The 20594-nt window shown below is 57.9% G+C and overlaps 1 protein-coding gene across 2 annotated transcripts in view; it reads left to right on the plus strand.

Annotated features, from left to right (window-relative positions):
• MTCL2 (microtubule crosslinking factor 2) overlaps positions 1–20594 on the plus strand; it is a 68821-nt gene that overhangs the window by 37814 nt on the left and 10413 nt on the right. The window contains exons 5-13 of one of the 2 annotated variants that reach the window (XM_051846111.3): positions 15–1175; positions 4566–4706; positions 6519–6644; positions 7430–7660; positions 10434–10538; positions 11496–11663; positions 13124–13375; positions 18719–18790; positions 19112–19182. In XM_051846111.3, coding sequence (XP_051702071.3) covers positions 15–1175; positions 4566–4706; positions 6519–6644; positions 7430–7660; positions 10434–10538; positions 11496–11663; positions 13124–13375; positions 18719–18790; positions 19112–19182 — 2327 coding nt within the window. Of the gene's footprint in view, positions 1–14; positions 1176–4565; positions 4707–6518; positions 6645–7429; positions 7661–8446; positions 9164–10433; positions 10539–11495; positions 11664–13123; positions 13376–18718; positions 18791–19111; positions 19183–20594 lie in introns of those variants that run through there. The other variant, XM_089308014.1, reaches the window with a different exon arrangement.

Raw genomic sequence — 20594 nt, forward strand, 5'->3', positions numbered from 1 at the left:
GTCTGGGGTCCCAGGAGGACAGCGCAGACCTGAAGTGCCAGCTGCACTTTGCGAAGGAGGAGTCGGCCCTCATGTGCAAGAAGCTCACGAAGCTGGCCAAGGAGAACGACGGCATGAAGGAGGAGCTACTCAAGTACCGCTCGCTCTACGGCGACCTGGACGCCGCGCTGTCCGCGGAGGAGCTGGCCGACGCGCCGCACTCGCGCGAGACCGAGCTCAAGGTGCACCTGAAGCTGGTGGAGGAGGAAGCCAACCTGCTAAGCCGCCGCATCGTGGAGCTGGAGGTGGAGAACCGAGGCCTGCGCGCCGAGATGGACGACATGAAGGACCACAGCGGCGGCGGCGGCGGCTGCGCGGGGCCCGAGGCGCGCCTGGCCTTCTCCGCGCTGGGCGCCGGCGAGTGCGGGGAGAGCCTGGCAGAGCTGCGGCGACACCTGCAGTTCGTGGAGGAGGAGGCCGAGCTGCTGCGGCGCTCCTCGGCCGAGCTCGAGGACCAGAACAAGCTGCTGCTGGGCGAGCTGGCCAAGTACCGCTCGGAGCACGAGCTGGACGTGACGCTGTCCGAGGACAGCTGCTCCGTGCTCAGCGAGCCTTCGCAGGAGGAGCTGGCGGCCGCCAAGCTGCAGATCGGCGAGCTCAGCGGCAAGGTCAAGAAGCTGCAGTACGAGAACCGCGTGCTGCTGTCCAACCTGCAGCGCTGCGACCTGGCCTCGTGCCAGAGCACGCGGCCCATGCTGGAGACGGACGCCGAGGCCGGCGACTCGGCGCAGTGCGTGCCCGCGCCGCCCGGCCAGGCGCACAAGGAGGCCGAGGCGCTGCCGGGGCTCCGGGAGCAGGCCGCCCTGCTCAGCAAGGCCATCGACGTGCTGGTGGCCGACGCCAACGGCTTCTCGGCGGGCCTCCGGCTGTGTCTGGACAACGAGTGTGCCGACTTCCGGCTGCACGAGGGCCCGGACAACAGCGAGGGCCCCCGTGACGCCAAGCTGGTCCACGCCGTCCTGGTGCGGCTGAGCGTGCTGCAGCAGGAGCTCAACGCCTTCACGCGCAAAGCGGACGCGGGGCTCGGGAGCGCGGGCAAGGAGCCCCCAGAGCCCTTCCCGGCGCTGCCCGCCCTGGGCTCCCAGGGGCCCTCCAAGGAGCTCCTGGTGGCCAAAGACCTTGGCTCCGACTTCCAGGTAAGCGGTGCCAGCCGTGCCCTCTTGCTTTTGTTGTTGTTGAACTTTTAATTGATTTTTGTTTTTTGGTGGGAACAAGAAATACGAGCACGTAGGAACACACAGCAGCCCTAGTGGTGCTTGTTCAGCTTGACAGAGTCATTCTGCTAGTGCGAACCCTGGTTAGGAACCCGGAAGTCAAGTGCATTATTACTGGGACAAGAAATGCCAAGGCAGCAGAGATATATTTTTCTTCCTGAGGGTACTTTCACAGGCTTAGCAGCACTTTGCAAAATTGCAAGACTAGAAATATATTTTGTGTATTCTTTCCTTTTTAAAAGATTATTTGGGAGAGACCAGAGAGAGAGAGAGAGAGCTCCTCCATCTACTGACTCACTCCCCACATGGCCAACATACCTGGGGCTGGACCAGGCTGAAGCCAGGAGCCAGGAACTCCATCCAGCTCTCCCATGTGGGTACAGGGGCCCAAGTGCTTTGGCCATCTTCCCTTGCTTTCCCAGGTGCAATAGCAGGGAGCTGAATCCAAAGTAGAGCAGCCGGGTGCCACAGAGCAGTAGGTTAATCCTTCGCCTGTGGTGACAGTAACTCATATGGGTGCTAGTTCTAGTCCCAGTTGCTCCACTTCCAATCCAGCTCTCTGCTGTGGCCTGGGAAAGCAGTAGAAGATGGCCCAAGTCCTTGGGCCCCTGCACCCGCGTGGGAGACCCAGAAGAAGCTCCTGGATCCTGGCTTCGGATGGCCATTGTGGCCATTTGGGGAGTGAACCAGTGGGTGGAAGACCTGTCTGTCTCTCCTTTTCACTGTCTTTAACTCTATCTAACTTCCAGATAAAATCTTAAAAAAAAAAAAAAAAGTAGAGCAGCCGGGACTCAAACCAGTGCTCATATGGGATGCCGGCTTTGCCGGCGGTTGCTTAACCTGCTGTTCCACAATGCCAACCCCCAAATTATATTTCTCAGGATAAAATTATATACGAACAGAGACCAGAACAAGCTGATCCATTCACGAATGTTCACAGAAGTCTTTAGACTGCACACGAGGCAAATTTGTTATTTTTGTACATGTTCTCAATTACACAAGCAAAAATAAGCCTGCAAACATCCATTTGGCCAGTAAGCTGAAGTGGAGAAAGAAGTAGGGCTTCCCTTAGCTTTTTTTGTTAAGAACTTTTCACCGAACCGTAGCACGGAGGACACAAAGCTCGTGCACAGCCTCCTGCGTTTTCCCACGGTGAACACACTCCCGTCATCGTCACTCAGCGTGGGAACGGGAGCCCCGTGCCCCCGCGCAGTCACTGACTGCCCCCGCAGGCAGCCCTCCCTGGACCCTGTGCTGTTTGTGTCTGAGCTTTGTCACCGGTCATGAGGTGCAGCTCCCTCGCACCTGGCTCTCTCCCCTCGGCCTCCTGTTGGGCAGGGGCACGGCTGTTTATTTCACTCCTGGCCCCATCCTGCTGAGTCAAGATTTCACAAATAACCCTTTGCTGTCGACAGATGCTGGCTTTGCCTTTTGACTGCTGTAATTTTTTTGGGGGGAGAGGGGCTGTGTTTTTGCAAAGAGACTAGGCTTTCTCAAGGTAGTGACCTTCCAGCCTTGGTGTCTGTAGCATACTGCTTACAAGAGTGAGAAGCAAAGGCATGTGTCCAAAAACAACCACAAACACAGCGGTATTGCAAAAGTAATATGTGAATAGAGCTTCCCACGGGTGGGAAGTAAAGAGATGGAAGCTTGGTCGCCTGCTTCCCACTCCCTGCTGGCCCCTCTGTTAACAGTCCAAGACCATTGCCCCTGCCCCCTGTGGCCACTTAAATTCATACAAATTACATGCAGTTGAAAGTCTGCTTCCTCGGTCACCAGTGGCCACAGCCCACGTGCTCGGTCCAGGGGCGGGGGTCTGGGATACTTCCTCCTCCTGGTGCCCCCTAAACCTTCCCTCAGCAGGCTGTGCTGTTCTCTCACCCCAGTGGTTTGATGTCATAGCTACTCTCGCATCACGGCACTACCCCCATAAGGCGTCTGGTGCTTTGTTAGGGTGCCCGCTCAGTGCTGGGCTGGGGGACTTAGTAAAGAGACAGGCACGGTTCCCGCTCCCCTGGCCCCCGACACCAAAATGCCGTGCGTGAACGTGAAGCTCCCCCACTGAGCAGAGGCTCTGAGGATGGCAAGGTGTAAGATTTATTTAGGGGCCAGCACTGTGGCCCAGCAGGTGAAGCTGCCCCCTGCTGTGGTTCAAGTCCTGGCTGTTCTGCTTCCACTCCAGCTCCCTGCTAAGGCACCTGGGAAGGCAGCAGAGGGTGGCCCAAGTACTTGGGTGCCTGCCACCCACGTGGGAGACCCTGATGGAGTTCTAGGTCCTGCCTTTGATTTGACCAAACCCTTGCTGTTGTGGCCACGTGGCTATTTGGGGAGAGAACCAGTGGGTAGAAGGTATTTCTCTCTCTCTCTCTCTCTCTAATTGCCTTTCAATGAAATAAGTACATTTTTAAAAGTATTTATTTATTTGAAAGACAGAATGATAGAGTGGGAGACAAGAGTCTCTCTGACCACTGGTTCCCTGTGACAACCCCTGCAATACCCAAGGCTGAGCCAGGCTGAAGCCAGGAGCCAGGCACTCCACCTGCGTCTCCGCGAGAGTAGCAGGGACTCAAGTACCTGAGTCGCCCCCTGCTGCCTCCCAGGTGCACTGGTGGGAAGCAGAGGTGGGCCTGCATCTCAGACGCTGTGGCACAGGGTGTGGGCAGCAGCTCAGCCCACTGCGCCGTGACGCCTGCCCCACTACATGGTTTTCTACACAAGGACCCTGACCTAGAGCCTGGGGTCAGCAGGTGGCTTTCCAGGGGAGAGGGCTCTGAACAGATGGGGCTATCAGCCCCTGGGAAAGCCCAGCTGCATCAGAGCACGGAGTGTCCAAGGAACCGAGCGAGGGGAGGGGCGAGGCTGGACCCCGACAGCATGGCGAGCTTCGGCCTTGGTCCTGAGAGCAGGGGCGGGATCTTTCCAGATTTAGTTTTCTTTTTAACAGCTACACAGTGCTGTCATTTCTTTATCTATACTCTGCTGACCTGATACGGGACTTTTAAGCAAGCAGGCTGGCCCGTGGTTCTTCCTGAAGTAGGAATGAGCTGGGGCTGCACCTGTGGAAGGACAGAGTGGGTGGACCCAGTGGTCTGTGCACGAGACAGACACCCACAAAGCAGTATTTTCCCTCTCCAGGCAAGCACTCACTGATGGCAGGAGAACCCTAACCTAACCTAACAGGGCTGCATGTGGGCTGAGAAGGGAACCCACCTGGGTCCCAGCGCTCGGGTGGGGCGGGGCTGTCTCCCTGGCAGGCCTCGGGCCCCTCCGATGGTTGTCTTGGGTCTCTCCCGCCTGCACCTCCCCGTGCAGCCGCCTGACTACAGGGACCTGCCGGAATGGGAGCCCAGGATCCGAGAGGCCTTCCGCAGTGGTGACCTGGACTCCAAAGCTGACCCCAGCCGGAGCTTCCGGCCGTTCCGAGCTGAAGACAATGACTCGTACGCCTCCGAGGTGGGTCAGGCCTGAGAGAGCCGGGGGCTGAGGCCTCCCCAGAGCATAGGGAACCGCGGAGAACCTGAGCGGGGATGACACAGGTTTCGGGCATTTCACTGGGTTCCAGGCCTCCTGGTTGCCGGGCAAAAAGGGAAGTGAGGAAGTTGGGGCCGTTCCTGTGATCGAACCCAGGGAAGCTTGCAGAAAAGCAGCTGAAGAAGCGGGTCTCTCCTTCTGTGCCGACGTGGCTCGGGAATTTAACAGCTCGCCTAACGGGGCAGGGAGGCAGCAGCCTCTGCAGCCAGGCCGCTCGGGCCCGCTGTGGCCCTGCTGTATACTGGTGGCGATCGTGGCTAAGTCCCGCCGCCTCTCCTCTTCCGCTTTCTCCCGTGCAAGGAGGGCTCTCGCAGGGCTCTTGGCAGAAGTGAGCACCCGAGAGCCCTTAGCTGCAGCCTGGCCCCTGCTGCGGGAGGACAGGAAGAGGGCACCTCTCCTGGCCTCGGGGGGCGGCTGCCCTGGACGGGGGCTCCACAGTAACCACAGTTCTCTGCACCTTGGGGAACTCTGAGTGGCCTGAGCCCCTACCCAGCTTACCCATAAGCCTCTTTGGCTCTTCCTCATGAACGGGAAGCAGGAAAAGGCTCCTGTGGGCTGGGCCAGATGTCCCCGAGACTCCTGAACCGCAGAGACCCCGGTACCCCCCACCTTAGCCCCCTTCTCTTCTGCACACCCCTGGGAAGCCAGCCTGCAGTGGTGAGGAGAGGCTCCCTCAAAGCTGATGGATCAGACTCTGAGCGAGCGAATCCGAGCTTCCTAGTAGCCATGGCAAAAAGCGGGTGGGGGAGAATGCAATACTTAGTTTTCATTTTATGAGAAAAGGAAATAGGCCTATCTCTACAGGCTCAGCTGCAGAGGACACCATTTCCTCCCTGGTTTAATTATTGTTTCCTGCAGCCATTCTTATTGTTTTTAAAGGTGCTTTTATTATTTATTTATTTGAAAGCGTTATAGAGAAAAGAAAGACAGAGAGAAGAGATATCTTCCATCTGTGTATTCACTCCCCAAATGGCTGCAACAGCCAGGGCTGGGCCAGGTAGAAGCCAGGAGCTTCTTCCAGGTCTCCCACATGGGTGCAGGGGCCCACGCACCAGGACCATCCTCCGCTGCTTTTCTGGGCTGTTAGCAGGGAGCTGGATCAGAAGTGGAGCAGCTGGGACTTGAACCAGCAGCCACAGGGGATGCCATTGCTGCGGGTGGTGGCTTTACCCACTGAGCCACAGCGCCAGCTCCCCTGCAGCCTACCCTTCACTGAGCAGTTACAATTGCCAAGCATCATGTGGAGCTCTGAATGCCAGGGGATTCCACAAAGGACAGGGATTTTTAAGTTAAATCCTGCTAGGATTTTTCATACGGGACAGGTATACAAGACACAGCTCATGGGTTTGCCATCCGTTGCCAAATTACTGTATCATTGGCTACGCAGGCACCTGCCATGCCGGTGGAGGTTTGTGCAGGGCTTGGGGCTGAGAGAGCTCTTCCATTGGCCAGTTCACTCCCCAAATGGCTTAACAGCCAGGGCTGGGCCAGGCTGAACCCAGGGTTCATCCAGGTCTCTCGTGTGCATGCAGAGGCCCAAGTACTTGAGCCCATCTCTGCTGCCTCCCGGGCACATTAGCCAGAGGCGGGATCGGAAGCGGAGCAGCTGGGGCTGGAACTGGCGCTCGGATAGGGGACGCCGGCACCCCAAGCAGCTTCTGAAACCGTGGCAGCACAGCGCTGGCCCCCACGCTCATCCTCTGCCCCAACTTTTACCCTCCCCCTCCTTCCCAGATCAAGGAGCTGCAGCTGGTGCTGGCTGAGGCCCACGACAGCCTGCGGGGCCTGCAGGAGCAGCTCTCCCAGGAGCGGCAGCTGCGGAAGGAGGAGGCTGACAACTTCAACCAGAAGATGGTGCAGGTGGGTGGTGCCCAGCAGTCCCCGTCCCTGTTTCCGCTTCTCCTGCCCAAACTGAGGGCGGGGTTATCAGAAGGTGAGAATGTCGGGGAGCCCAGGGCCCTGCTGGGATATGCTGACACTCGTGATGGTGCCTGGGCGGTGCCAGGCTGGAGTCCTGCCCATGTGACCCTGGGCCAGTCCTGTTTCCTCTCTGAGCCTCGGTTTCCCACCCAAAGGGCTGGCTGCTTGTCCGGATGAGAGGTCCATCATAGACAGCATTTATGAAGCTCCTGCTCTGTTCCTGACTTGTGCAACATGCTGTCCACACATGGTGTCCTTTAATCGTGATGCTCTGCCCTGAGAGATGTCCCCACTTTACAGATGGGGAAATTGAGAACCAGAGAACTGAGTGGTTTGCCCAGGTTGCTGGTCTCTGGCATTGCTTCCCAGGGCACTGCACGTTGGCCTGGCTTCCTCCACCCAGTCCCCTTCACTGTCCACATGGGTCACCCCTCCTGCCCTCATCACTCACCCTGGCAGCTTCCTCACTGTGTGGCGTGCAGTACCTGATGCCAGGGTGTTGTTATCAAACAGAGCTGGGTTTGAATCCCTGCTCCTTTGATCTGCGGCTGCGGCTGCTGCTGCTGGTGGTGGTGAGTTTTTGCCGCCTGGAGCAGCAGCAGGCAACACCTGAGCTGCTAGTGGTGGCGTCCCCAGCAGGGGTCACCAACAGGCCCCCTGTCTGAGGCCTGAAATGGGCTGGGGTGGGACTGGGCGTGCTCCAGCTCTGGTCTCCCGCCTGGCAGCTGAAGGAGGACCAGCAGAGGGCGCTCCTGAGGCGGGAGTTCGAGCTGCAGAGTCTGAGCCTGCAGCGGCGGCTGGAGCAGAAGTTCTGGAGCCAGGAGAAGAACATGCTGGTGCAGGAGTCGCAGCAGTTCAAGCACAACTTCCTGCTGCTCTTCATGAAGCTCAGGTGGTTCCTCAAGCGCTGGCGGCAGGGCAAGGTCCTGCCCAGCGAGGGCGATGACTTCCTCGAGGTACGCCTGGGCCTGGGGCCAGGGCGGTGGGGGAGGGGAGCAGCAATGCCCATCCACACTCCTCGGTGTCGGGGAGACACAGCGGCTTGAGTTCGGGGTGTCTTCCAGGTCCTGCGGGGCTGTTACACGGTGTTCAACGTAGGTCCCGTGCGCTCTTACTAAATCCTGAAAGACTGTGAATTCCAAACACTCCTGGCTGAGGCCTCTGGGAAGGAGTTACGCACCTGTCTATGACATCATCAAAAGATGTCTGATAGGTCCAGGGAGGGGAGCTGTTTTGCTGCCAGGGGCCATGTGGATATTTATAGCACATAGGCTTAACAGGTACCCCGCTCCGGATGTGTTGAATCGAGTCCCGCCTGTGGTTGCCTTGCGGGGCCAGACCCATGTGGACTTGGGTGTAGATTCGCACAGACCCTCTCCTCGCCCCCACGTGCCTCCCAAGGCGCACACTGTTGTTCTCCTTCCACCCTGGCTGCTCCTCCTCCGTCCCCTGGGCCGTTCCTCCTCACCTCCCTGACGTCAGTCACCGCCTTAACTCAGAGATCCCTCTACCTGCCTGCACTGAGCCCCTCGGGCCGTGGCTTCAGTGGCCTTTTCCAGTTTGGTGCTTCGGCCCCGGCGTCTCGAGGAGCCCAGATCTGCAGGCTTTGCCTGCGAGGCTCCCTTGCGTGTCTGGTAGCCTTCAAATAGTGCGTCCAAAGCCAGGTGAAGGCACTGCTTGCGATGCCAGCACCCGGTATCAGAGTGCTGGCTCGAGTCCCGGCTGCTCTGCTTCTGACCCAGCTCCCTGCTAATGCACCTGGGAAGGCCCGGGAAGACGGCCCAAGTGCTTGTTGGAGACCAGCATGGAGTTCCTGTTCCTGCCATCGGCCTGGCCTTTTGGGGAGCGAACCAGCAGATGGAAGATCTTTCTCTGTGTCTGCCGCTGCTGTTCAATAAGTAAATACATCTTTAACAAGGAATGACCTGTTCTCCTCCCCATACCCGCTCACCCCGTAGTTAATGGCGATTCCTTCCTGCTTAGGCCGAGACCTCGGAGGCTCTCACGGCCCTTCTGTTTCCCTCACAGACCCCATCTTGTAATCCGGGTCCTGCCCACTCTGCCTCCACGCTTGTGCAGATGCAAGCCCCCCCCGGCCCCTGCCCCTGGTCTAACCGCCATCACTTCCTGTCTGGCTCATTACTGTCCCGCCCTGGCTGCTCTCCCTGCCCCCCTCGCACCCTTCCACTGAGCCTCATGTGCTCAGAGGCTACAGGAGGTGCGTGCAGCTCGTACTCCCTGTGGGTGGCGCCCTGCCGCTGGGCAGGGTGGGCTCTGGTGCTGCCCTGGAGTCTGCCACCTCTCAGTGCGGCTGCTGAGACAGAACTCGTAAAGCTGAAATTCTGTTGCGCGTCGCTCCTCGATTCACACCCTCCCCTGGCTCCCAATCCACACCCTCGAGTCCCTACAAGGGCCTGGCCACTGGGGCATCACTACCCATCCTCTCTCCCTCCCTCCCCGGCTTTCCTCAGACCTGTTCCTACATCGGGGCCTTTGCTCCCGCTGGTCCCTCTCCCAGGAAGTCTCCACGGCTTATTCTCAGATTTGAAAGGCAGAGCCATCTTCCATGTCTTGGTTCGCTCTCCAAATGCCTGCAATGGCCAGGGGTGGGCCAGGTGGAGCCAGGAGCCAGGAGCCAGGAACTCCATCCATGTCTGCCGTCTGTGTGTCAAGGACCCAAGTACTGGAGCCATCACCTGGGTGTCTCCCAGGGTGCAGGAGGCTGGAGCCTGAAGTGGAGCCAAGACTTGAACCCAGGTATTCATGGGCTGCGAATGTCACCAAGTGACATCTTAACCGCTGCACCAAACACCCACCGCAGACTTGGCCCACGTGTCGCCGCCTTTGGATGATCCTCCTTTACCGCCCGCACGCAGCACGTGCAAGCCCCGTCCTGCCTCCCTCTTTCTCCGTAGCACCTGTCACTACGCAACTTTCAGAAAGTGGCTTCCCTCTGCTTCCTGCCCATTCCGGGCCAGGTCCCAGGTCTCCCTGGTCGGCCCCTGGACTCCTGGCCAGATCTGGCAGCAGTGAGCCCCTCCTCCTAGGAAGGGTCCCTTGTCTGCACCCAGCCCTTTGCTCTCTCACGAGGGTGCCTGTGGCCCTTCTGTTCCAACCGTAGCACCTGCCTTGGCCCAGCCCGTCCACGTGGTTGCCTCTGAGTAACTCCAGGATGGATGCCTTCTGGTCCTTGCAGAAGAAAATATGTAGCGGGGGAGGGGGAGGGGCGCAGCAGAGGCTGGCCGTCCTGTGGTCCTTGGCCTAGATGGTGCCCAAGGGCCAGAGTTCAGGTCTGGGGAGTCAGAGCTGGGCTTGGGTGCCTCCTGCTGCCTGGCTGTGCAGTCCCCTTTCTGTCTTGGCTGCTTGACAGTCTCCTCCCCTGGAGGCTGGAGCCCTGCTGAGTGTGTCTGTGTTAAAGATTTATTTATTTATTTCAAAGTCAGAGTTACAGAGACAGATCTTCCATCCGTTGGTTCACTCCCTAGATGGCCACAATGGCCAGGGTTGGGCCAGGCTGAAGTCAGGAGCCAGGAGCTTCATCCAGGTCTCCTATATGGGTGGTGGGAGCCCAAGCACTTGGGATATCTTTTGCTGCTTTTCTGAGGCCATTAGCAGGAAGCTGGATCATAAGTGGAGCAGCCCAGACACGAACCCGTGCCCATATGGGATGCCGGTGTTGCAGGCAGCGGCTTTACCCGCCAGCCCCCTGAGTGTGGCTTTAAACACTAGGTGAACAGCATGAAGGAGCTGTACCTGCTGATGGAGGAAGAGGAGATAAACGCCCAGCATTCGGATAACAAGGCCTGCCCGGGGGACAGCTGGACCCAGAACACGGTGCGTCCTCCGCTGCTCCTGTCCCGGCCCTTCAGTCACGATCCCTTCCTGGGGCTTCTCCCGCCGAGCCCTGCCCTAGGCACTGGAGCAGCAGAGGGCTACTGCCAGCACAGGGTGGCTGGGGTGAATGGCAGGGCAGGTACAGAGGGCCACACGAGGGACCAGTGTTCCATTTAGGGGGGAGGGGGTGGTGTCACACAGAGACTGTCCGTGGTGTGTGTGTGTTTTGTTTTTTTTTTTTTAAAGATCTATTTACTTATTTGAAAGTCAAAGTTATAGAGAAAGATGGGAGACAGAGAGAAAGAGATCTTCCATCTGCTGGTTCACTCCTCTGATGGCTGCGATGGCCAGGGCTGAGCCAGGCCAGAGCTAGGAGCCAGGAGCTTCATCAGGGTCTCCTACGTGGGTGGCAGGGGCAGAAACACTTGGACCTGTTGCCTTCCCAAGCCATTAGCAGGGAGCTGAATCAGAAGTGGAGCAGCTGGGACTTGAACTGGCGCCCATATGGGCTGCTGGTGCTGCAGATTCCAGCTACGACAATGCTGGGCCTGGTTGGTTTTGGGGTTTGAAGGGTGAGAAGGAGCTTGCCCAGTAGAGAATGGGGGATGTCACACTGGGAGTGCAGGGACATAGCAAAGTCCCCTGGGGCTAGCTGTGGCTTCGGATGTACATCGAAGGGAAGGACGTAAGGCTGAGGTCATACCAGGAGGGGCTTTGTGGCCTGGGGTCAGGGACCCTGAAGCCATAGATCAGAGAAAGCAGTAGGACCAGGCTCCCAGGGCTGTGCACTGTGAGCTGGGGTGGGTCTGGGCACAGGGAGGAGGTTCCGTGGACCAGGACAGAGACGCAGCCAAGGCAAGGCTCCTCCTCCCCATCTCGCGGGCACTTCTGAGGCCAGGCTCTGGGGTGAGGTCCCCCAGTCCGGGCGCCTGACCTAGGCCTTGTTCCTGTGTGCAGCCCAATGAGTACATCAAGACCCTGGCCGACATGAAGGTGACGCTGAAGGAGCTGTGCTGGCTGCTCCGGGACGAGCGCCGTGGCCTCACGGAGCTCCAGCAGCAGTTTGCCAAGGCCAAGGCCACCTGGGAGACGGAGCGGGCAGAGCTCAAGGGCCACGCCACCCAGGTGAGCCCCCACGTGGCACACACGGCTCCCCCTTGTCCTCAGCCAAGCCGCCGCCCATCAGATCAGAGCATAATGGCCCAGAGAGGGCTCAAGTCCTTCCTGGCTCACACAGCGAGGGCCCCAGAGACTGTGGCGACCGAGAGCTGGAGCTGGGGGAGGAAGGCGTGGGACGGGCGAGGGCCAGTCCCTAGTGTTAGCCGGATTCCTGTTGCCGGTGCCACCCCGCCTCGGACCGGGTGAGCGCTGCAGGAAAGAGACTTCTTTTGGGCCATGGTGCGGGAAGTGGCTCAGTCCTGAGGCAGCGCAAGGGCGGGAGACCGGGAGTGTGTGTGTACCACCTCTTCCCCCTCTTCCTACAAAGCCCCCAGGACTCACAGGCTCCACCTGATGACCTCAGCCAGGCCTGGTGACCTCCCCAAGCCCCTCCTCTAATCCTGGAGTTGGGTGAAGGTCCCACCCTCCCAGGCTGGAGAAACGCAAAACACACACAGGGGAACTCAGTTTTTTTCCAGTGTCACCCAGCTGCTAAGTGGTACATGAGACCCCCACTCACCAGGCCTCTGCCCCTGGCTCCCCACAACCCCAATCCCACCTTCTTCCCAGTTGTTAAGGGCTCCTGGCTTCTTCCCGGGGATACCAGGTCCCCTTCCTTGTTGCCCTGCCTATCTGCATATCTCACAGTGTCCACTGCCCTTAGTGCCTCTGTGTGCACATCCCAGTGTCCACTGCTCCCACTGTCCCCAGTCCCTCTGCACATCCCAGTGTTCACTGCTCCCACTTTCCGCAGTCCCTCTGTGTGCAGATCCCAGTGTTCACTGCTCCCACTGTCCGCAGTCCCTCTGTGTGCACATCCCAGTGTCCACTGCTCCCACTGTCCCCATCCCCCACCCCTGCAGGTGCTTCTCCTGCTAGGAACCTGACCAGCCCCAAGGGATTACCATGTGGCCCACAGCCTGCAGGTTGGGCTGCTGAGCTGGGGCGGGGGCACCTTTGCCTCTTGCCAGCCTGAGAGCTGGAGCCCACAGGGCCACCGTGCTGGAGTGACTCATATGGTGGCTGGGATGTCCCCAAGCAGGGCTTGTGGGGGACAAGGTGAGGTCCTAGATGGAGCTTGTTCCCTGTGAACCAGAGCCCATCCTGCTGCTCAGCTCTGGGACGGAAGCCCACCAGAGCTCCTGGTGCTCTGTAGGAAGCAGACGGCAGCTGTCTCCTTGCCGAGTTTCCATGAGGATCCAGAGCTGGGGCCTGCAAAGCACACAGTGCAGAGCTGGGCCTGTAGGAAGCGCCGGAACCCTTGCTGAGAGCAGGGGTTCGTTCTGAGTGGGGAGATGAGTGCAGGCTTCCTGGGTGAGGGGGCGTCCCAGGAGACCTTTCTCCTCTTACCCCTCTGCTGGGTCCGGGAGGGGCAGGAGGCCGGGGAGGGGCCGCCTGTGCCAGCTGCGGTCTGCTGCTTCCCGCAGATGGAGCTGAAGGCGGGGAAGGGGGCTGGGGAGCGGCCAGGGCCCGACTGGAAGGCAGCGCTGCAGAGGGAGCGCGAGGAGCAGCAGCACCTCCTGGCCGAGTCCTACAGCGCCGTCATGGAGCTCACGCGGCAGCTGCAGATCAGCGAGCGGAACTGGAGCCAGGAGAAGCTGCAGCTGGTGGAGCGGCTGCAGGGCGAGAAGCAGCAGGTGGAACAGCAGGTGAAGGAGCTGCAGAACCGCCTAAGTCAGGTGAGGCCGGGCCCTGCCCACGCTGGGCTTCATGTATTTACTTATTTGAAAGCCAGTTGCAGAGAGAGAGAGAGAGAGAGGTCTTCCATTCACTGGTTCACTCCCCAAGATGGCCACAACGGCCGGAGCTGTGCCGATCAGAAGCCAGGAGCTTCCTCTGGGTTCCCCACATGGGTGTAGGGGCCCCAAGACTCGGGCCATCCTCTACTGCTCTCCCAGGCCATAGCAGAGAGCTAGATCAGAAGTGGAGCAGCCGGGTCTCGAACTGGCGCCCATGTGGGATGCCAGCACCCAGGTGGCAGCTTTACCTGCTACACCACAGCGCCGACCCCCACACTGGTTTGAACTGCAGAGGAGAGTCACTATAGGAAAGTCCAGAAGGAGGCTCTCTGTCAGTCCAGCTGGACCAGGTGCACAAAGAGGTCCTGCTTTCAGGTCCAGCAAAATTGGGGGTATTTAGAGAATGCAGGAGGGTCTAGGCCTTTCTCTCTGCCTCCATTGCTCAGAGCTGCTTGTCTATGTTAGCCTTTCTCTTACGCAAGCTACCCCCAAATATGGCCACTGTTACTTTCAAGCTCATATCATTTTTTTTTAGATTTATTTACTTGTAAGTCAGAATTGGAGCGAGAGACAGAGAGATCTTCCATCTGCTGGTTCACACCCCAAATGACTGCAATGGCCAAGGCAGGGCCAGACCAAAGCCAGGAGCTTCGTCCGGGTCTCTGATGTGGGTGCAGGATTTGAACCATCTTCCACCACTTTCCCAGGCAAATTAGCAGGGAGCTGGATCAAAAGTGGAGCAGCCAGGACTCAACTGGAATCCATATGGGAGGCTGGCAGTGCAGATGGCACTTAACCCACTGTGCTGCAGGACTGGCCCCTCAAGCTCACACCTCACAGTTAGCAGCTGCTGTGAAACAGAGCCTTTTTCCATAAGGGCTCTGATTGGTCAAGTGTGAGTCATGTGCCTATTCCTGGAGCCTATCAAAATCCAGGAACAAAGAGGGAGGACCCAAGAGTGGTTCCTGGGAGAAAACTGGAGTCCTGGTGTACAGGGGATAGGAAAGCCCCCTTCCCCCCAAGATGCACGTTAGCAAGAAGCTGGATCAGAAGCAGAGTAGCTGATACTTGAACCAGGCACTCTGATATGGGATGCAGGTATCCCAAGCAGTGACAACCTGCTACGCCAAACACCTGCCCTTACTTTTTCCTCTCTTTCCCTTTTATTTTTATTTTATTTTTTATTTTTTTAAGATTTATTTGAAAGAGTTACAGAGAGAGGGAGAGACATAGAGAGATCTTTGATCTGCTGGTTAACTCCCTAGATGGCCACAATGGCCAGCACTGAGCCAGGCTGAAGCCAGGAGCTTCATCCAGATCTCCCATGTGGGTAGCAGGAGCCCAGACACTGGGCCATCTTCTGCTGCTTTTCCCAGGCCATTAGCAGGGAGCTGGATTGGAAGAGGAGCAGCCTGGACACGAACCAGTGTCCATATGGGTGGGATGCTGACACTGCAGGCAGAGGCTTTACCCACTATACCACAATGTCATCCCCTCTTTCTTTTACCTTTTATTCTAATTACATGAGTCAACATTTCGTCTTATATAAGACCCGGATACTTGTATTACAAAAGCATACATTTTATATGTATTTTATATATTTATATTTATATGTATTTTATATATATGTATTGACTTATTTATTCCAAAGACAGGGAGATGCCCTCCAAGGCTTGAGCCCGGCCTGGGATCAGAGCCAGGAGGTGGGAACTCAGTCCAGATTTCCCCTGAGTTATCAGGAGCCCGAGCACTTAAGTGCCGCCTCCCAGGATCTGCGCTGGTCAGAAGCTGGAATTGGGAGGGGGCTGGGAGTCAGATTCAGACAATCGGATATGCAATGCAAGCATAACTGGTCTCTTGACTGCCAGGCTGGATGCCTAACTCCCTTTTTTTGGTATGTAAATCTAATTTTTGTAAAGATTTACTTATTTGTTTGATAGAGTGACAGAAAGGGACAGACAGAGATCTTCCATCACTTGTTCACTATTCAAATGGCCACAAAGTCTGAAGCTGAGCCAGGCTAAAGCCAGGAGCCTGAAATGCCACCCGGGTCTCCCACCCGGGAAGCAGGGGCCCTAGGACGTGAGTCGTCATCTGGTGCTTTCTCAGGCTCATCAGCAGGGAGCTGGGTCAGCAGCAGAGTAGCTGGGACTGCGACCGGCTCTGACGTGGGATGCTGGCACCACAGGTGGCACAGTGCTGGCCCCTTGCTAATTTTTTTAAGATTTATTTTATTTATTTGAAAGACAGTTACAGAGAGAGGTAGAGACAGAGAGAGAGGTCTTCATCTACTGGTTCACTCCCCAGATGGCTGCAACAGCCCGAGCTACACCGATCTGAAGCCAGGAGCCAGGAGCTTCCTCCAGGTCTCCCACACAGGTGCAGGGGCCCAAGGAGTTGAGCCATTTTCTACTGCTATCCCAGGCCATAGCAGGGAGCTGGATCAGAAGAGGAGCAGCCCAGACTAGAACTGGCGCCCATATGGGATGCCAGAGCTTCAGGCCAGGGCTTTAATCCAATGCACCACAGTGACGGCCCCGTCTTGCTATTTAAATTTATATCCCTGGAGGGATTTTTTTGTCTACTTTGTATCATTGATGGAATTATAATGTCTGCATTATTCACTCATTGCCTGTTCCATGGAGAGCTGTTCACAGCAGAGTGCAGAGGCCTCGGTCAGTGTCGCTGTGCTTGGCACTCCTAGATTAGAGAAACCAGAATTTATTCCTCCACACTGACACAATCGTTTCCAGTTTCTTGCTGTTAAAAGCAGTGCCTCAGTGGACATCGTGGTGCACATTTTTTCCTGCACACGTAGGAATACATCCTTGGTAGGATGGATCCCCGGAAGTGAAGTGGCCAAGTTCAAGGGCAGATGCATCGCATGCATTCATAGCTGATGGAGGCTGTCAAGCCGGCTCTCCTGCAAGGCTGCTTTTTTCCCTCAGATTTATTTATTTATTTGAAAAACAGAGTTAAAGAGAGAGGGAGGGAAGAAGAGAGGGAGAGAGAAAGAGATGTCTTCCATCTACTGATTCATTCCCCAAATGGCCACAACAGCCAGGGCTGGGCCAGGCCAGAGTCAGGAGCCAGGAGCTTCCTCCAGGTCTCCCATGTGGGTGAAGGGGCCTGGGTCATCTTCCACTGCTTTCCCAGGCTATTAGCAGGGAGCGGGATTAGAAGTGGAGCAGCCGGGATTCCAGCCAGCGCCCACATGGGATGCAAGCAGCGGCTTAACCCACTACGCCACAGCGCCGGCCCCTCCTGCACGGCCTTGACCAGTTGCTTTCCCACCAGCACGAGGAGGAGAAGGGCCTGTTTTGCTGTGTTTTAGACGTGTCCACCAGCCCCCAGCGTAACGTGCTGTGCTTCTCTCTGTTTCTGATGCAGGTGAAGGTCTCTGGCAGCCTCGCCCGGTCACGGTCACTAAATATCATTTTCAGATGAGGAGACCAAGGCAAACTGACTTGCTCAGGGTCGTAAAGCGAGTGAGGGACAAGGCCAGAACTCCCAAGCCCTGCCCACTGCCCCACAGGCCGGAGTGGCCCTGAAGGTCACGCGCACCAGGGGCCTGTGCCTCATGATAGAGGGGCCCTGAACACTCCCTGGACCAGGTAGAAAGCAGATCCCTTTGCGCCTTAGACTAAATTCCTATCCATAAAAGACGCATTTGGTGCAGCAGTTAAAATGCTGCTTGGGACTCATATCAGAGTTCCTAGGTTTGAGTCTCAGCTCCGCTTCCAATTTCAGCTTCCTGCTAATGCACACTTGGGGGGGGCAGCAGGTGATAGCTCAAGTCTAAGGGTCTCTGTCACCCATATGGGAGAGCTGGATTGAGGTTTTGTTTTTTTTTTTTTTTTTTTAGAATTATTTCTTTGAAACAGTTACAGAGAGAGGTAGAGCCAGAGAGAGAGAGGTCTTCCATTCCGCTGGTTCACTTCTCACATGACTGCAAACTGCCAGAGCTGAGCTGATACAACCCAGGAGCCAGGAGCTTCTTCCAGGTCTCCCATGCAGGTGCAGGGGCCCAAGGACTTGGGTCATCTTCTACTGTTTTCCCAGGCCGTAGCAGAGAGCTGGATCAGGAGAGGAGCAGCCAGAACTAGAACCGGTGCCCATATGGGATGCCGGTGCTGCAGGCTGGGGCTTTAACCCACTGCGCCACAGTGCCAGCCCCTAGATTGAGTTATTGGCCCTTAGCTTCCGCCTGACCCAGCCTGGGCTGTTGCAGTCATTTTGGGAGTGAACCACAGGATAGGAGAGGAATCTCTCTGTCTCTCTCCGTTTCTGCCTTTCAGACAGACAAACCAATCAGTCTGAAACGATCCTAGGCCAAACTTCGCAGTTCTTTCAGAACAGCATTTTCTGGCACGTGGCACTTGGAGTGCTCCCGTGGGCGCGGCCCTGGGAGAGCCACACTGGGCTGCATAGCTGGGGTGCAAGTGATTTGTTACGGGATGGGGGAAGCTAGGACAGGCAAGGAGAAGAAGCCAAGCAAAGGGCAGCTTTCTGGCAAATTCCACCCTCAGCCTGCTCCCCTGGTAAGCTTGGGAGTATAAACAGGAACTCGCCCCCCACTTGACCTGGCCTTTTGTCTGTCAGTGACGCGTCCCCACTGCCCAGAGAAGGTTGCAGTGACAGATGGCTCAGACTGGGGTGCAGGGTGGGGGCGCACTGAGCCACAGGATCTGCCACACTGTCTTGGCTCATGCAGCTGCCCGGCCGTGGGCAGGTTCCTCGCCTCCTGTCTGGATCCTCTTCTGGGAAATGGGAATAAGCACAGTTACACCTACTTCATGCAATTCACCATCGTGTGCCTGCAAGTGGGTTCCATCGTGTGCCCCCTAGAGGCTGTGGGGCTTCAAGAGGGTGGCGAGCCAGAGAGCTAGAGGGAGCCTCGTGGCTCGGAGGGAAGGAGTGTGGGGTCCTCTAGCGATGGCCACCACAGAGGAGCAGGGCTGGGCGTCCCTGGGACTTCTCGCCACTCTGATGTGAGAGAGCTGCTGTGTGGCCATCTTGGCAGTTCCACGCACTGCAGCGTGACCGGACACTGCCTTGGATGCAGTGACACAGTCGGGAGGCTCACAGGACGGTCATCTCATTTCCATTTTCCCAGCCGCCTCCCCCACCCCAGGGGTGGCTCAGTGCTGCCCACTGAGACGATGGCTCCTGGTCCATGGTGTAGGTTCTCTGAGTGGCAGAGCCTGGTAGGACCCTGCCCTGAGTGGGGCCGGGCTCACCAGCGGTGCCTGCCACTCACCTGCCCTCTTGGTCCCCGCCCAGCTGCAGAAGGCTGCCGACCCCTGGGCCCTGAAGCACTCGGACCTGGAGAAGCAGGACAACAGCTGGAAGGAGGTGAGTGGAGTCCCTGCCGCCGGGGCTGTCTTGGGCCCTGGCTGGACTGCAGAGTCCAGCTCGTGGGGGATGGCACAGGAGCTGGCTAACCGGGCGGGGCCCGGGTCACACCCTCACATGGTGGCCCTTCAGCCCTGGGGTCTCTCTCCTGTAGCCAGTGGCACTCCCGGTCACTGCTGATGTCATCGTACCTGCTACACGGATGAGGACACTTGGGGCTGGGAGGTTCCGGGGGCAGCCCCAAGCCTGGCCTCCCATCCCCTTCCCTCCTTGGCACCCTGGTGGCCAGCGCTGACCCTTCCTGTCTACCCTCCTTGACAGGCGCGCAGTGAGAAGATCCACCACAAGGAGGCGGTGTCGGAAGCGGAGCTCGGGGGAACCGGCTTAAAGAGGTGCTGCAGTCCTGCCCCCGCTTGCCCCCCTCCCTCCACCTTGTCACCCCCCCACCCGTGTGTCCACCTCCATCTGCTGGGAGAGAGAGCACCTGAGCCCCTCAGGAGCTGGGCAGCCTGGCCACGGGCCGTCCAGCACGGTGGAGGACTTGCTAGATGCTAGGCAGGGAAAACCCGGGTCCCAGCTTTCTTCCCCCAGTGCGAGAGGAACTGATTGGCTCCCCTGGAATTCTTCGTGCTGCCTCTCGAGCTGGGCGAGTCCCGTCCTGCACGCCTCCCTGGGGTGCTTGTCTTTGAGCCCAGCCTTGTGCTGTGGCCTGGGGCCTCCGAGTCTCCAGGGACTGAGTCTGCAGCATTAGGAAACCTGTGAGGGGAACAGACCGGAACCAGCAGAGAAGGAATCGCTCTGCTGCTGGGTCCGGCTCTGCGGCTTGGCCTGATGCCCGGGTCTGTGTGTCCGGCATGACGAGCGGCCTCCTGGAGCTACCGGAGTCTCCTGACACGTGGGCCCCGTGCTCCCACACACCTGGCACTTCCAGTGCTTCCGGAGATGCACCTGCTGAGGCTGTGCTGGGCACGGGTGGCTTCTTAACTTTGGACTCCCCTAGAAGCAAAACTTGAGACGAGGATTCCAGTGCAGGAGGATCCGGGGTGCACCTGGAGGTGAAGCGGGGAAGGGAACGCTGTCAAGAAAAGGCATCTCCGCCCCAGGTTGTCCCGGGGCCGCCGAGCTCACTGTCACGGAGGAACTCTGCCAGGCTGGTGGCGCGTGCAGCCCCGAGTGCCCCCCCCCCCACTCCCAAACCCTCAACTGCTGTGCGTTCAAGGCTGTGTTCAGGGGCACAAACCACACGCAGTGTGTAGCTTTCTCTATCTGGAAGGCAGGTGTGATTCCCCGGCTGCACAAATGCCTCAGGTAGAGGGAAGCAGGTGGTCAGAGTGAGCAGACGGGAGTGCAGGGAGGATGTGGGCAGGGCACCAGCAGTGTCGTCCACAAGAGGTGAGCTGGATTCCCTGTCTGTGCCCTGCTGCCGTGCCTGGCCCGGGCAGGTCCATCGGCACTGTGCTCATGTACAGGAGCACTTCACAGAGTCTGTGTGGAAACAGAATTACAGGATGAGTTTCCTGGGGCAGGTGTGCTGGTACAAGGGGTCAAGCTGCCACCTGGGATGCCCACATCCTATGTGGAGTGCCCGGTTCAAGTCCTGGCTCCTCCACTTCCCATGCAGCTTCCTGCTAATATGACTGGGAAGGCAGCAGATGATGGCTCAAGTGCTTGGTTTCTGCCCCTGATGTGGGAGACCAGGCCAGGGTGGAGTTCCAGGCTCCTGACCTTGACCTGGCCCAGCCCAGATGTCGCAGGCGTATGGAGAGTGAATTACTGGATGGAAGAGCTCTCTTTCTCTCTCTCT

This window comes from Oryctolagus cuniculus, chromosome 11, assembly GCF_051225735.1.
Source record: "Oryctolagus cuniculus isolate XC-2025 breed Fujian yellow rabbit chromosome 11, ASM5122573v1, whole genome shotgun sequence".
Lineage (NCBI taxonomy): Eukaryota > Metazoa > Chordata > Mammalia > Lagomorpha > Leporidae > Oryctolagus > Oryctolagus cuniculus.